This window comes from Anomaloglossus baeobatrachus, chromosome 3 (assembly GCF_048569485.1).
Source record: "Anomaloglossus baeobatrachus isolate aAnoBae1 chromosome 3, aAnoBae1.hap1, whole genome shotgun sequence".
Taxonomy (NCBI): domain Eukaryota; kingdom Metazoa; phylum Chordata; class Amphibia; order Anura; family Aromobatidae; genus Anomaloglossus; species Anomaloglossus baeobatrachus.
The window spans coordinates 454552558-454567705 of NC_134355.1; the positions used below are offsets into that span (position 1 = coordinate 454552558).

Consider the following 15148-nt stretch of genomic DNA (forward strand, 5'->3'; position numbering starts at 1 on the left):
CACGTTCACTCGTACTAGTAACAAGTCAAACACTATCTAGTCTTTTAACAGGAAACAGTCACTTACCCTATGAACTAACTTCACACATTGTGGGCTAGCCCCAAGCTTACCTATTGCTCACCCTACAGTCAATTCCTGGGCATACTTGCTACCTTACCAACATCTTACATAAAATGACTTATATTACACACTAGCTATAGTACCCGGGCGTTGCCCGGGATAGTAACTGTCTCTCTGTATCTCTTCTAGTCTCTGTCTGTGTGTTGCTGTCTGTCTGTCTCGCTGTCTGTCTCTTTCCTTGTCTTTTTGTTTCTATCGCTCTGTCTGTATTTGCATCAGTCTATCTGTCTCAATCTCTGTATCTATCTGACTCATTCTCTGTCTCTTTGCCCGTCTGTATCTTTGCCCGTCTCTCTCTTTGTCCGGCTGCCTTTTTGCCCAGCTGCCTCTTTGCCCGGCTGTCTCTTTGCCCGGCTGTCTGTTTCTAGGTCTGTCTCTTTCCCGATCTGTCTCTTTCCCGGTCTGTCTCTTTCCCGGTTTGTCTCTTTGCCGGGCTGTCTCTTTGCCGGGCTATCTCTTTGCCCATCTGTCTCTTTGCCCATCTGTCTCTTTGCCCAGCTGTCTCTTTGCCCGGCTGTCTGTTTCTAGGTCTGTCTCTTTCCTGGTCTGTCTCTTTCCCGGTCTGTCTCTTTCCCAGTCTGTCCCTTTCCCGGGCTGTCTCTTTGACGGGCTGTCTCTTTGCCCGTCTGTCTCTTTGACCGTCTGTCTCTTTGCCCGGCTGTCTCTTTGCCCGGCTGTCCCTTTGCCCGGCTGTCTGTTTCTAGGTCTGTCTCTTTCCTGGTCTGTCTCTTTCCCGGTCTGTCTCTTTCCCGGTCCGTCTCTTTCCAGGGCTGTCTCTTTCCAGGGCTGTTTCCTTGCTGGGCTGTCTCTTTGCCGGGCTGTCTCTTTGCTGGGCTGTCTCTTTGCCAGGCTGTCTCTTTCTAGGGCTGTTTCTTTCCCCGTCTGTCTCTGTCCCGCTCTGTCTCTTTCTCGCTCTGTCTCTTTCTCGCTCTGTCTCTTTCCCGGGTTGTCTCTTTCCCGGGCTGTCTCTTTCCTGGGCTGTCTCTTTCCAGGGCTGTCTCTTTCCAGGGCTGTCTCTTTCCAGGGCTGTCTCTTTCCCCGTCTGTCTCTTTCCCGCTCTGTCTCTTTCCTGCTCTGTCTCTTTCCCAGTCTGTCTCTTTCCAGATGTGTCTCTTTCCCGGTCTGTCTCTTTCCAGGTCTGTCTCTTTCCCAGTCTGTCTCTTTCCCGGTCTGTCTCTTTCCGGACTGTCCCTTTTCAGGTCTGTCCCTTTTCAGGTCTGTCTCTTTGCCCGTCTGTCTTTTTGCCAGTCTGTCTCTTTGCCAGTCTGTCTCTTTGCCAGTCTGCCTCTTTCTAGGGCTGTCTCTTTCCAGGTCTGTCTCTTTCCAGGTCTGTCTCTTTCAGGTCTGTCTCTATCTAGGTCTGTCTCTTTCTAGGACTGTCTCTTTCCAGGGCTGTCTCTTTCCAGGGCTGTCTCTCTTCAGGGCTGTCTCTCTCCAGGGCTGTCTCTTTCCAGGTCTGTCTCTTTGCCTGGCTGTCTCTTTGCCCGGTCTGTCTCTTTCCTGGTCTTTCTCTTTGCCCGGCTATCTCTTTCCAGGGCTGTCTCTTTCCAGGGCTGTCTCTTTCCCGCTCTCTTTCCAGGTCTGTCTTTTTGGGCATCTGTCTCTTTGCCCGGCTGTCTCTTTCTCCGGCTTTCTTTTTCCCCGGCTGTCTTTTTCCCCGGCTGTCTCTGTCTTTCTCTATCCGTCTCGCTACCAACATCTTTTTACCTCACACATAAGCTTCGTATACTAACAGTTTATTTTGTTCTCCTATAGCAACCACTGACAGTTGCTATTTATAGCCTGGAGCTCCCAGCTTCATTCAGATTAATGGAGGCAGGATTTTTGTAGAGTAACTGGAAAGGACGAGGTTAAATTTTCCCCCCCAAACATAGTCTATGACGTTCCCTGAGTCACATGGAGTGTCTGTGCAAAATTTCGTGATTGTACATGCGACGGTGCGGATTCCTTTAGCGGATACACACACACACACACACACACACACACACTGAACTTTATAGATTAGATAACATTCCTTTGCATTTTATACAAGTGCTATGCAAACATTACCTTAAATTTACCTTCTACCCTTGATTTTATATATATATATATATATATATATATATATATATAAATAGACAAAGATACATGACACAATTCAACTTATAACACTCAAATGCATTTAAAGTCGTCAGGAGCAGGCGACCGCCTCAATAGATACGCACCTGTCCACATTGTAATGGTGCTGCCAGTACGGTTTGAACTCAGGTTAGTACCAGCATGGGAAACCAGCAAGGGAGCCCCTGTTTCATTCTGGTTTTTTTCTATTGTATAATGCATATAACAGGGAGTCGTGCTCTGTTTGCTGGATTTGCACTCCAGCCCCTGGCCGCTTCACTAGCCTCCTTTTTGTTCAGCGGCTGATCTTGTAGGTTTTTAAAACCCAGAAAAGATGCAGTTTAGTGTAGGAACCAGCAAAGGAGGGTGCCGTGAAGGGGCGCTGGGCTGGTATTGCAATGGCCATTATAATATTCCAAATACCTCCATTTATGTTATAAGGTAGAATTTATTTTGCTCTTTTCACAGTGTGCGACTGGTCTTTTTTTGTCATATATATATATACAGTATATATATATATATATATATATATATATATATATATACACCGACAAAGATACATGACACAATTCAGCTTATAACACTCAAATGCATTTGAAGTCGTCAGGAGCAGACGACCGCCTCAATCACACTTTTACATTATGCCCCTTTTTAAACATGGTCCTCTTCGACCATGCGGACTGGAAAACACCAATCAACAACAGAGACATAAGAAAAACTACAGTTTTTGCACGTGAAAATAATCAAATTCTTTTCTAATTCATGATGAGCAGTCACGACCCCGGTTCCAATGGGTTGGGACCCTAGAACAAAAAGTTCAGTTCTCAAAACAAGTAAAGCCCATAGGCCAACAATATTAGTCCAAGGGCACAGTCTGTTCATTATATATCGAAACAAAGACAACAAGGTAATCTTTTCCATGATCACACATCTGGCCCTGAGATTGGGTACAACACTTACTGGTGATTCCACATAATGAAGGCACAGTCATTTCATGTTACAATGGTCCATAGTTCCCAAGGGATTGCACAATGCAGTTCTTTTAAATGGTCAACGTTTAAAATTCCTGACACAGCAGGCACATTGCGTTGTATGTTCTCTCTCCCCTCAGCAACAATCCATCTGCCCTCAACCTAGTGAGAGAGTGCCAGGTCTCTACCCTCTCTTTCCCTAAGCAGGCAACTTTAGGACAAGGCATGTCCATGGGGTAGCGTCCATGGTGGACAGAGTAGAGTCCATGAAAGGGTTTAATTGAGTACATGGGGGTATCAGGACATACATTTCAAACCAGAAGTTTACATACATGATCTAAAAAGACACATATGCATGTTTTTCTCACTATCTGACATGAAATCAGAATAAATCTTTCCCGTTTTAGGTCAATTAGGATTACCAAAATTATTAATATTTGCCAAATGCCAGAATAATTAATGAGAGAGAGAACTTTTAAAGGCATTTTTGTTATTTTCTACAAAGTCAAAAGTTTACATACATTTCATTAGTATTTGGTACCATTGTCCTTAAACTTTATGACTTGGGTCAAATGTTTTGGATATCCTTCCACAAACATCTCACTATAGTTGGTAGGAATTTGGGCCCATTCCTCATGATAAAACTTGTGTAACAGAGACATGTTTTTAGGTTGCCTTACTTGCACCTGCCTTTTCAGCTTTGCCCATAAATGTTCAATAGGATTGAGATCAGGGTCACTCCAACACATTGACATTGTTATCCTTAAGCTACTTTGTAACCAGTTTGGCAGTATATGATTTTATGAGGTTATGATTAAGAGGTTGTTCGTCAAAACATGTAAGCCAGATCCAGGTGTGTTTTTTGTCTGTCTCCTCCATGTTGACAGTTTGTATTTTTAATATGCATTAAATGAGTTAGTGTTCAGTGCTGGATGCTTTTGTTTTTTCCTGTGTGCATTTCTAAACATTAATCTTTTTTTTTTTTAGTTTCTTTTGGAGTAATGGCTTCTTCCTGGCAGAGTGGCCTTTCAGCCCATATTGATACAGTACTCGTTTTATTGTGGATAATGACCAGCTTCCTCCAGCATCTTCACAAAGTATTTTGCTTTTGTTCTTGGGTTAATATGCACATGTCTGACCAAAGCATGTTCATCTCTGGTACACAGAACACGTCTCTTTCCTGACTGGTATGATGGCTGGACATTCCCGTCCTGTTTGTACTTCCATATAATTGTTTGTACAAAAGAACAAGGCATGTTCAGGTACCTGGAAATTGCACCCAAGGATGAACTAAACTTGTGCAAGACCACAATTTTATTCCTGAGATCTTGGCTGATATCTTTTGACTTTCCCACGATGCTACACAAAGAAGCAGTGTGTTTCAGATGTGCATTAAAATACATCCACTGGTGTAATACATTACATCATCATATGGGCTGTTCTATATTGTTTAAAGGCATAGTACTCTTAGTGCATGTAAACTTTTGACTTTTTCAGAAAGTAATAAAAATGCATCAAAGCATTCTTTCTCATTATTCTGGCATTTGGCAAATATAAATAATTTTTGTAATCCTAATTGACATAAAAAAAATTGTCATGCCTCACCAGTACTAACCCCTGAGCTTGATGCCAGTTGACATTAAACAGCTGACATCAACCTCCCAAAATATTGTCCCTGTTGCTGCCACACCAAAGCAGTTATGAATAGCCGGGAAAAGCTTTGGCGCATCTAATATGATGTGCCAAATCTTGACTGGCTGCAGAATGGTATTTTTTGGCTGGGAAGGGCAAAATAACCATGGACTTTCCCACCTGATATCAGCCCCCAGCTGTTTGCTTCACCTTAACTAATTGTCAAAAATGGTGGGGGTACCCATTTTTTTAAATTATCATTTTATTTTGCTCCCAGCATTGACCTTGGAGTCAGAGATGCATCCAGGAGTGTTCGGCAAGCTGTTCCTATTCCATTTGAGCACTATTTTCATACATTTCAGTTATTTTTCAGCCCCTCCCCCAGCCCTCCCTTAATAGGGTCTTCTGGAAAAATGCTGAAGTTTATCATAAACTTCCATTATACTTGTTACTCAAATTGAGCCCGTCCAAGCTTTTCAGTTTGAGTACTCAAGGATTTTAGTGCTCGATCATCACTAGTGACAATCCCAATTAAATAAGACTGGGAAACACTACTCTTAACGCAAACCAAGGAGCCATATATTTGCTTGTCTAAGTGGCATCAATTAAAGTAGGGAACAACCTGGTGACTTTTAGGCTTGCCTAGGTTCATTTAATGGTGGGTGTCATTCAATAGCAGGACTGTAAATTAGATTTGCAAAATAGCTCATAAATAATTAAATAAAAATTAGACGAGAACCCCCTAAAATAATTTAATGATTAACTCCAATTAAAAATAAAAATATTGCTTTTTTTATTTAAATATCAGGTCAAAATTTTTGCTGACTAATTAAAAAATCTACAGACTTTTATTTTTAGTAATCTTTCTCAACCTTATTCTTCTCTTCATATACCCTGTTTCCCCGAAAATAAGACACTGTCTTATATTTTTTTTTGCCCTGAAAAAAGCACTATGTCTTATTTTCAGGGGGTGTCTTATTCTCAAGGAGACATGGTTGGGGGTAAGTTTACCCCCCACAAAAAGCAGACCGACCCCATCCCAGGATCGTCATACTTATCAGCCCAGGGTGTCTGTATGGCTCCCAGAAAATTCTGTGATCTCCCATCAGGTATGCTGCATGCCTCCCCTGCGTCTGGCCGACATCAGATCACACACACACACACACACACACACACACACACACACACACACTTCTCCTTGTGATCTCCCTGCAGCTGTGCTCCCCTGCGTCTGGCTGACATCAGATCACATACACACATCAGATCACACTCACTCACTCACACACAAACACACACCCACCCCACTTCTTCCCACCCACCCCACGATCCCAGCAGCTGTACTGCACGCCGTGCTCCTCTGCCTCCTACCGACACTCACAGATCCGATCGCTTACATTCACACACAGTCACACATCAGACAGTATACACACACACATCTGATCGCATATACTCACACACTCCCCACTTCTCCCTGTGCCCTCCGGTGGGCGGTCCCAGCAGCTGTGCTGCACGACGTGCTCCTCTGCCTTTTGCCGACACTCACAGATCCAATCGCATACACTCACACTCACACATCAGACAGCATACACGCACACATCCGATCGCATACACTCACACTGACGATATCGCACATACGCGCTCACAACATCTGGAGATACCACATGCTTCCAGCCATGTGATCCTCCGGCAGGTTCTGGAAGGTCACTGCACGCACAGTATCGCCGCCGAGAAGCAAGCGATATCGCCGGATGTTGTGAGTGTGTGGATGCGATCTGATGTGTGTGTGAGGTGTGTGTGAGAGTGAATGTGATCTGATGTATGCGTGCGTGTTCCGCCGCTGCAGGACCTTGATGCGCTCACCTGCTCCCGGTCGGCGTCTGGTGAGTATGATCGGGGGTCTTCTTTCTTCTGCCTTCTCTCTTCTGGGGGTGCCCGCTGCCTATAATGAAGTGTCCTGCAGTGTCTTTAACTCTTTCACTGCTGCATGACACTTCATTATTGACCGTAGCTATGTCTTATTTTCAGGGAATGTCTTATATTAAAGCTTCCCTGAAAACTCCTGGGATGTTTTATTTTCGGGGGATGTCTTATTTTCGGGGAAATACGGTATTCAGAGTCCAGCATTTTATTAAACAGAGGAAACATAATAGAAACAGGTGTACCACTTCTGCGTGTTTTACCTATTCTAAAGAATTGGCTTACAAATAATGATGTATAGTACTCGCCAAATACTGAATGTGTGAATGTGGCCTTAATGTGTACCTTTAGTCATACATAAGTAAAACATAAGTTCACCATTACTACTTTGACAGGACAAAATACGTACCTTGCCTTCTGGCTCCATTATAGATTTGCATATGAATGAATTTTCATCACTAATAACTGAAGACCCAGTTTTTGTTGTTTTATGGAGATTAACCTGGATTACTGATTTCTTTATGTAGTCTTTAAATTCTCCCTGGAAATATAATGGGGTGTAACGAGTTAATTTGTAGTAGCCGTGGGCAAAAAAATGCACAAATCACATAAATAATCTGGACTCTACTTTTTTTTCACCATAAAGAAATTGATAGAACTATTCATGCCAATTTAATAAATAAAAAAATACTGTACTTACAGTTTGTAGCAAAACTGTGTCAGCATGTGCTAAATTACACGGAACACAGTGACACCAAATATCCAGCTCTGGCTTCCAGTAAAAGAGCAATTTTAGGAATCCTAAAGAAAATATGTAACCAAGAAGACACAAAACTTTTCTCCACCGCTCTGATTTGTATCCAAATATCTCCTAAAATAGAAGAACAGAATAGAATATCAAAAGAATAAAATGAATATGGATTAGTATTCTATGTTGAACTGGACTAGACTGTATGGGCTGCTTCCAGGGATGACGTCCCCTTTGTCACGTGATAGGGGCGTGTTCAAAAGGGACGTCATCCCTGGAAGCAGCCCATACAGTCTAGCACTACCCTGAGCACAGTGTGACCGCTGGTGAGGTTTGCGCGCTCACGAGATTATGGGCGTACTTGCTGATAACAATCACAGCCCCGCCCATAATCACTTGCCTGCGCACACGTCACCAGCGGTCACACTGCTCAGTCCCGTGAGACTGGCACTGGGCATGCGCTGGGATGGCTGGAGCAGTGGGCGGTGCATCAGCTATGGAAAGGAGCGATGGGAGGCGGCATACAGGACCAGGAGGCAGAATAACGGATGCCAGAGAGCCCGCCCCCGTGTCACATTTACAGTATCTGAATACAAAAAGGTACCACTTTATAAAGTCTTTATTTTGGTCTCACATGGGGCACAATAATAACAGGGACCTTTCTAGAATGCAGCCCAGGAGCTGCAGAGGGGGAATCTTTTAGGTTTTGGGCGAAATTTCTGCTGACAGGTTCCCTTTAAAACGTGATTTTATTACACGTTTCGAAGACCACAACTCCTTCCTTGGATTTAACACACATGTACTAAATAATAAAGGCTACATATATCCTTGTGAAATTCAAAAAACGGCATGCGAGGTAAAAGAAAAATTACAAGACATGTTAACTTTAAAATACAACACAATAAAAGTTAGAATTATTAGCAGAAACCATAATACATTGAGAACTCATGTAAATTAGATTGAAATGAAAAATTAAAGATGAAAATAAAAAAGAAAAATTGGGTAAAAAAATATGGATCTGGCGGGATACAAACTCCAAAAATGTATGTTTCAAAAGGCCATGTGTGAATCCATGAATCTACTAGTGATTAAGAAACTTTGTGTTGACTTTGATCTAAATTAAAAATGAAGCAAAAAAGGCTTGATGAGAATCAAACTTGTGTTAGGGAAAGTAAAATGACATGAGGTTAGTGTATGTACAAGCTGAGCCACAGATAAGGACATTAAAGACCATATGTACATCCATATATACATCCATTTTTATTTTGTATAATGTATCAAGTACTCTTATCCGTGGCTCGGCTTGTACATACACTGACCTCATGTCATAGTACCCCTCATAACACAAAAATATTTTACCAAAGTTTGTTAGTCAAACAGCGCCCCCACCCAGAGTGACAGGGTGTCAGACTGCTTGCAAACATACATCTGTGTGGGTGTCTATATTCATGTAAAAATAAGTAAAAAATTGGTGTAGGTATCACCCCATATTATGATACCCAGCACAGATGCAAGGGGATGCTGCTAAGTCTTTGGCTTTACCTAGAAAGAAATGAGATAGGATGATTAAACTTTACATTTATTCTACATACTGTCCACTGATGTCAACACACATCAGTATTCCAAGTTCTGTAAGCTTAGCAAAAAGAAGGATTTTGGTTGTGTCTCAAACCAGGCATCTGTAGCAGCCATGGCATCAGAAATGGTGGGATATTTGGTACCTTTGAGGTATTTCTTCAGGTTGGGAAACCGATGATAGTCAGAGGGAGCTAGATCTGGTGAATAAGGTGGGTGGTCAACCAGCTGGAAGCCCAGCTCTGCCAGTTTTGCCATGGTTGCTTGTGCAGTGTGAGCGGAGGCGTTGTCTTGCAGGAACAAGATTCCTTTGGACAACTTGGCATACCTTTTGGCCTTCAGAGCTGCCTTCAATTGCTCCAAAAGTTCAATGCAATATCTTGCATTGACGGTGGAACCCTTTTGAAGGTAGTCCACTAGCAGCATGCCCTCCTTATCCCAGAGTACAGACGCCATCACCTACACAGGTGGTCAAAATTGTTGTTACCCCTCGTTTAATGAAAGAAAACAGCACAATGGTCACAGAAATAACTTAAATCTGACAAAAGTAACAATGAATAAAAAATCTATGATAATGAACAAATGAAAGTCATTGCTTTTCAACCATGCTTCCACAGAATTTTTAAAAAAATAAAACTCCTGAAATAGGCCTGGACAGAAATTATGGTACTCCTGAAAATAATGGGACAAAAGGGACATCAAATCAAGGTGTGTCCACTAATTAGCATCACAGGTGTCAACAATCTTGTAATTAGTCAGTTGGCTTTTATAAAGGGCTACAGATACTCCCCTGAGGTGAGGTCACTGAGTTTAATGAGGTCACCTGTGGTCAGGTTACCTGCGGTCACAGGTGGGGTACTGTGGGAACCTCTAACTGTGACCACAAATAAACTGAGTGAAGTCCCTGCTCCTCGCTGCGGCTTAGTCATTCTCTGCCTGAAGCCCACAGTGTGTGGTCATGTTCTGTACCCACAGCACTGTGACTTCAGTATATATGTAGCAGAGCCGGAATCTTCTGAGACCTCATCTGGATTACATCAGAACTGGGCTGGGTGTTTGGGGTTAAAAAGGGATTTTTTTTTGTATTTTATTTCAAATAAAGGATTTTTTGGTTGTAAGTGTTTATTTCTTTTCACCTACAGATTAGTAATGGGGGTAACTTTTCATGGTGATTCATAGATGCCTCCCATAACTAATCTAGGGCTTAATGGCAGCTATGAGCTGTCATTAACCCCTTTTTACCTCGATTACCACCGCACCAGGGAATCGGGATGAGCCAGGTAATGTTCCGAGATTGTTGCATATATTGGATGCAACAATCCTGGAAGGCTGCAGTGTGCTATTTTTAGGATGGGGACCCCAATAACCATGGGTCTCGCCAACCTGAGAATACCAGCACCCAGCTGTTAGCTTTATGATTCCTGGATATCAAAATTGGGGGAATTTTTTAAAATAATTTAAAAAAATAAAGCCGAGTGAGGTCTCTCTTATTTTGATACACCGCCAAGGTAAGCACACGGCTAGGGTCTACAGCCTGTAGCCTTATGTTTTTTCTGTGCATCATAATATGGGGGACCTTATGCTAAATTTTTATTTATTTATCCACTAATATAGACACACACAGCATCAGTGATTGCAAGCAGTCAGACACGCTGTCACACAGGGTGTGGGCACGGTCTGACTGCAATCACTCACAGTCTCTCATACTGCAGGTAGGGAAGCAGTGCGTATGCATGAGCTAAATGAGCGGCCCCAGAAGTAGTATGAGCAGCGCTGAAAGTAGTGTTACAGCCGCGTGGGAGACTGATAAGTATAACGCGTCTGCTTTTCCCTCTTTTTCTTTTGTTTTTATTTTTAATTACCAAAGCTGCCGGATCCGTATAGGTACCTGAAGATCTCACTCTGAGACCTCCGGACCCGGGGTCGGTGCATGGGGACTTGTAAACCCGCGTGGATATGGACTTTATCATTAATATCATTCAAAAGAGAGGAAAGACATGAACAAAAGATTGGTAGCTATTTATAAATTTAAGCAATATAAATCTTTATTAAGCAACAAACACAAAAACCTTGACAAAACCGATAAAAACATTTAAAACTGCATCATTGTGCTAAAATCTGTTTCCTATGCCAAAAAATGGCGCTGGAATATAACCTACATGACCGACATGATAATCAAGAGAGCCATGTAAGTATAATGGATATCTAAGATGGATATGAATGGGCACTATCCCAAACATTATGTCAAATGGGACTCAGTGAAGAAGAAAGATTCAATATTTATGTCCTAATATAAAATAGCGCAGTATAAAAAAAATCTGAAAAAGGTAATTCAACTATGTGCAATCAAGTGCCATATATATATAGTCACTCAAGTAAATTGGCTCAAAGAAAAGCAGCATATTGGAATGAGCACCCTATGCATATCATCACAGAAGGTGGCTAGGCTATTATCATTTATGTACATGCATCTGCACTGCTATTACTAATACATACATACATGTCACCCTACCTAATGATGCAAATGTATTTGTACTTATTTTGGACCACTTGTGCCTAGACAAAGCTCTAGTCTGGTGGTCTCTTATCTCCACTTTATTTATTTAAACATGCTTCAGCTGTTATACTACTACTGCTTGATTGTTTGCTTAGCTGGTGATGTACATCCAGTGTTTTGAGAAAGTATTCATAATCCATGACTTTTCCACATTGTTTTGCATTACACACACAAACATAAGTGTATTTTATTGGATTTTTATGTGATATATCAACATTAAGTAGCAAGTATTTGTGAAGTGTAAATGAAACGATACATGGTTTTCAAAGTATTTTAAAAATATAAATTTGAAAATCGATTCAGATAAAACAATGGGATAGTATGGCACAAAAAAAAAATCTAATTTGACTTTACATTAGTCAATGGCTGGTGAAAGTTTAAGCTATCCTAATTAGAAATGAGCAAAACCATGGAAGTTTAGTTCAGCAGGTGCAGTTGAAAAGAAACTCCATGGGTTCGGACTTGACCAAGCAGCCACTATTACACTGAGTGTCCAGTTCAACCTGAAAAAAAAAAGTCAAGTTTTCTTATGTATTATAGGGCCAAATGGTGATTTCCTTAGGTAAGCTGTTATATTTCAGGAGTATTTAGCGTGACTGAGATGAGAGATGAGCAGAAGTTTGAGTTCTGCTGGTCCAGCTGTTCAGTCTTTGACTCCCTTCTCCCTCTTGCTGACATAGTAACCTCATACGATGTAAATGCCACTCTATATATCACCACAATAACTACAGCTCTCGATTTGGCCAGCCCCCCCACACATACCAAAACCCATAGAAACAGGCAACCATGGCACACAAGCCTGACTAAAGAGCTGAAACAGGCCTACAAGGAGAAGAAAGGAGATGGTAGAGGTCCCATTCCCCCAAGAACATCATTGCATACAAACAGTCCCTCACCAATTTCAGGTCCACATTCATTTCTGAAAAAAAACCCTACTTCTCATCTTTGATATCATGCCTGTCTCACACCCTTAAACAGCTATTCACACTGTTCTCTGTACCCTGGCACCTCCTCCCCCTCTTTTCATCTCAGCTGACGACTTTACCTCAATCTTCAAGCAGAAGATTATAAATATCAGAGGAAGCTTTGACCCCCACTTCCCACAGCCCCTCCAATAACTACTGAGCTCTCCTCCTCCATAACCAGCTTCTCAACCATGATAGAAGATAAGCTCTCCTCTCTTCTCTCCAGAGGACATCTCACAACCTGTGCACTTGACCCACTTCCATCCCACCTCATCCCCAACCTAAGCCTTCTTTTAAATCTACCCTCTTTCTCCAAAAATAAGACATCCCCTGAAAACAAGACCTAGTTGAGGTTTTGCTGAATTGCTAAATATAAGGCCTCCCTTAAAAATAAGACCTAGCAAAGTTTTTGTTTGGAAGCATGCCCGCCAAACAGAACACCAGGGGATGCAGCTGTGATTCCTTTTAGCCCACCACCATTGTCCTCTACCTTCACCCGTCCGTTACAGTGCAGCTGCATGCAGGACATGAAGACCACTTTTTTTGCGAAGGAACCAGGGGTCTGCTAGTCTGGGATGCAGCCATTACACACCATGCTAAAGACATGAATAAATTTCTTCACGAAAGATAAATAGATCAAATAATGATTCCCGCAGGAATGACAGCCTATCTCCAGACTCTGGATATTGCAATAAATAAGCCATGCAAAGATAATTTGCACATGGAAATTAATGACTACATTGAAAATAGAATCGAGAGAAATCAGTGTGGAAACTTTGTGAAGCCAAAACTGGAAGAGATTGTGACTTGGGTGAAGAATTCATGGGAGAAAATCACTGACAGTTACATTGCAAATGCACTACTAGCAGTCTACATTGACAAGAAGTATTCACTTAAGGTCAGTGCTATTGCCAATCATGAGAGATTTGGGCCAATGATTTTGAAAGAAGTGGAGTCATAAAATATTCACCAGGAAATTCAGGGTTTGGATTGCTATGATAATGTTCCAGATTATGATGACATGACTGTCATTGACTAAATCTTGCTTTGTGTTCATAAATTTCGGGAGCAGTAAGGCTTTGTGCGCACTGGAAAATGGAATTTTCTCAAGAAAATTCCGCAGGCATTGAAAGATTACCGCACCCGTGGTAAAAAAACGCGGCAAACCGCACCCGAAAACCGCATGCGGTTTGCCGCGGTTTGCTGCAGTTTTACCGCGGTATTGTTCGCGGTATTGCCGCATGCGGTTTGGTACATGTGTTTTATTGCATTCAATGCAATAAAGCACATTGAAAAAAAAAAAAATCATTTCCTTCTGAGATAGTTAGTAGATAGATAAATAAATAGACAGATAGAAGAATAGATAGAGGGATAGATAGATAGATAGATAGATAGATAGAGGGATAGATAACTAGAGGACAGATCGCTGCATTTCTCATGGTCGGTAGTGAGTTCATATTACCGGCCGTGGGAAATGCCCTGTGGTTACCTCTGCTGTCTCGCTGCGAGGCTGCATTCAGCGCTGTGTCAGTCGCGGCTGGATGTAAGCAGCGCAGGACCTGTGGATTACACCGGAACTGTGTGGATTACACCGGAGCTGTGTGTTTTGGGAGGGGTTAATAAACGGGTGAACGAGGAGGCTTTTTTGTGTTTTATTTAAAATAAAGGATTTTTCGGTGTCTGCGTTTTTTCACTTTACTTACGGGTTGATCATGTCAGCTGTCTCATAGACGCTGCCATGATCAAGCCTGGACTTAGTGTCGGCGATCCGCCGTCATTAACTCCTTATTACCTGGATCGCCACTGCATCACGGCATCTAGAAGAGCTGGGGACACTCCGGTGCAGCTGCGGCTGATATTCTCGGCTGCGGGAGGTGGGAGGGAGGCGGGGGACATTAACCCTGCCCCTCGCGCTCCCCAGCCTTAGAATACCGGGCCGCCGCTGTGTGTTTACCTCGGCTGGACAGTAAAAATACAGCGGACCCCACGTGTTTTTTTTTCTATATTTCCGTTTGATTTCTATGTGTATTCTATATGTCTGTGTCTGTGTTCTATGTCTGTGATGTCTGTGTGTGTCTGATCTGTGTGTGTTTACTCTGCTCCGCTTCCTCTTCCTGTCATAATGACATCACTTCCCTGCAAACCGCAGGCAGCGATGTACATTAACACAGGTAAACCACGAAATACCGCAGGGAATAACGCAGGAAAACGCAATGAACCGCACAGAATTTGCTGCCTGCGTTATTCCCTGCGGGATTTCACGATTATATTGCAGTCAATGGAGTGAAATCCCACAGCGACGTGTGGAAAAGAATTGACATGCAATTGTTTTTGCTGCGGGAATCCCGCAGCAAAACATGCAGCTGTCAAAATCCGCCTAGTGCGCACAGAATTTTTTTTTCCCATAGGTTTTGCTGGTGATTCACTGCAGAGATGTTATGAACATTTTGTGCAGCGAAACATGCAGCAAATCCACAGGAAATCCGCGGGAAAAACCGGTAAGTGTGCACAGGGCCTAAATGTACCATAGATTGGTGTACATGGAAATAATGGTAGTAACAAGAAA

At 42.4% G+C, this 15148-nt stretch overlaps 1 protein-coding gene across 1 annotated transcript in view; it reads right to left on the reverse strand.

Annotated features, from left to right (window-relative positions):
• Positions 1 to 14266, reverse strand: part of LOC142297271 (putative cation-transporting ATPase 13A5) — a gene marked incomplete at its 5' end in the record, with an annotated part of 197502 nt that extends 183236 nt beyond the window's left edge. Inside the window, 3 exons of the mRNA XM_075341526.1 lie at positions 7147 to 7278; positions 7429 to 7608; positions 14216 to 14266. Of these exons, the coding sequence (XP_075197641.1) occupies positions 7147 to 7278; positions 7429 to 7608; positions 14216 to 14266 (363 nt within the window). The remainder of the gene's footprint in view (positions 1 to 7146; positions 7279 to 7428; positions 7609 to 14215) is intronic.
• Between the last annotated feature and the right edge of the window lie 882 nt (positions 14267 to 15148).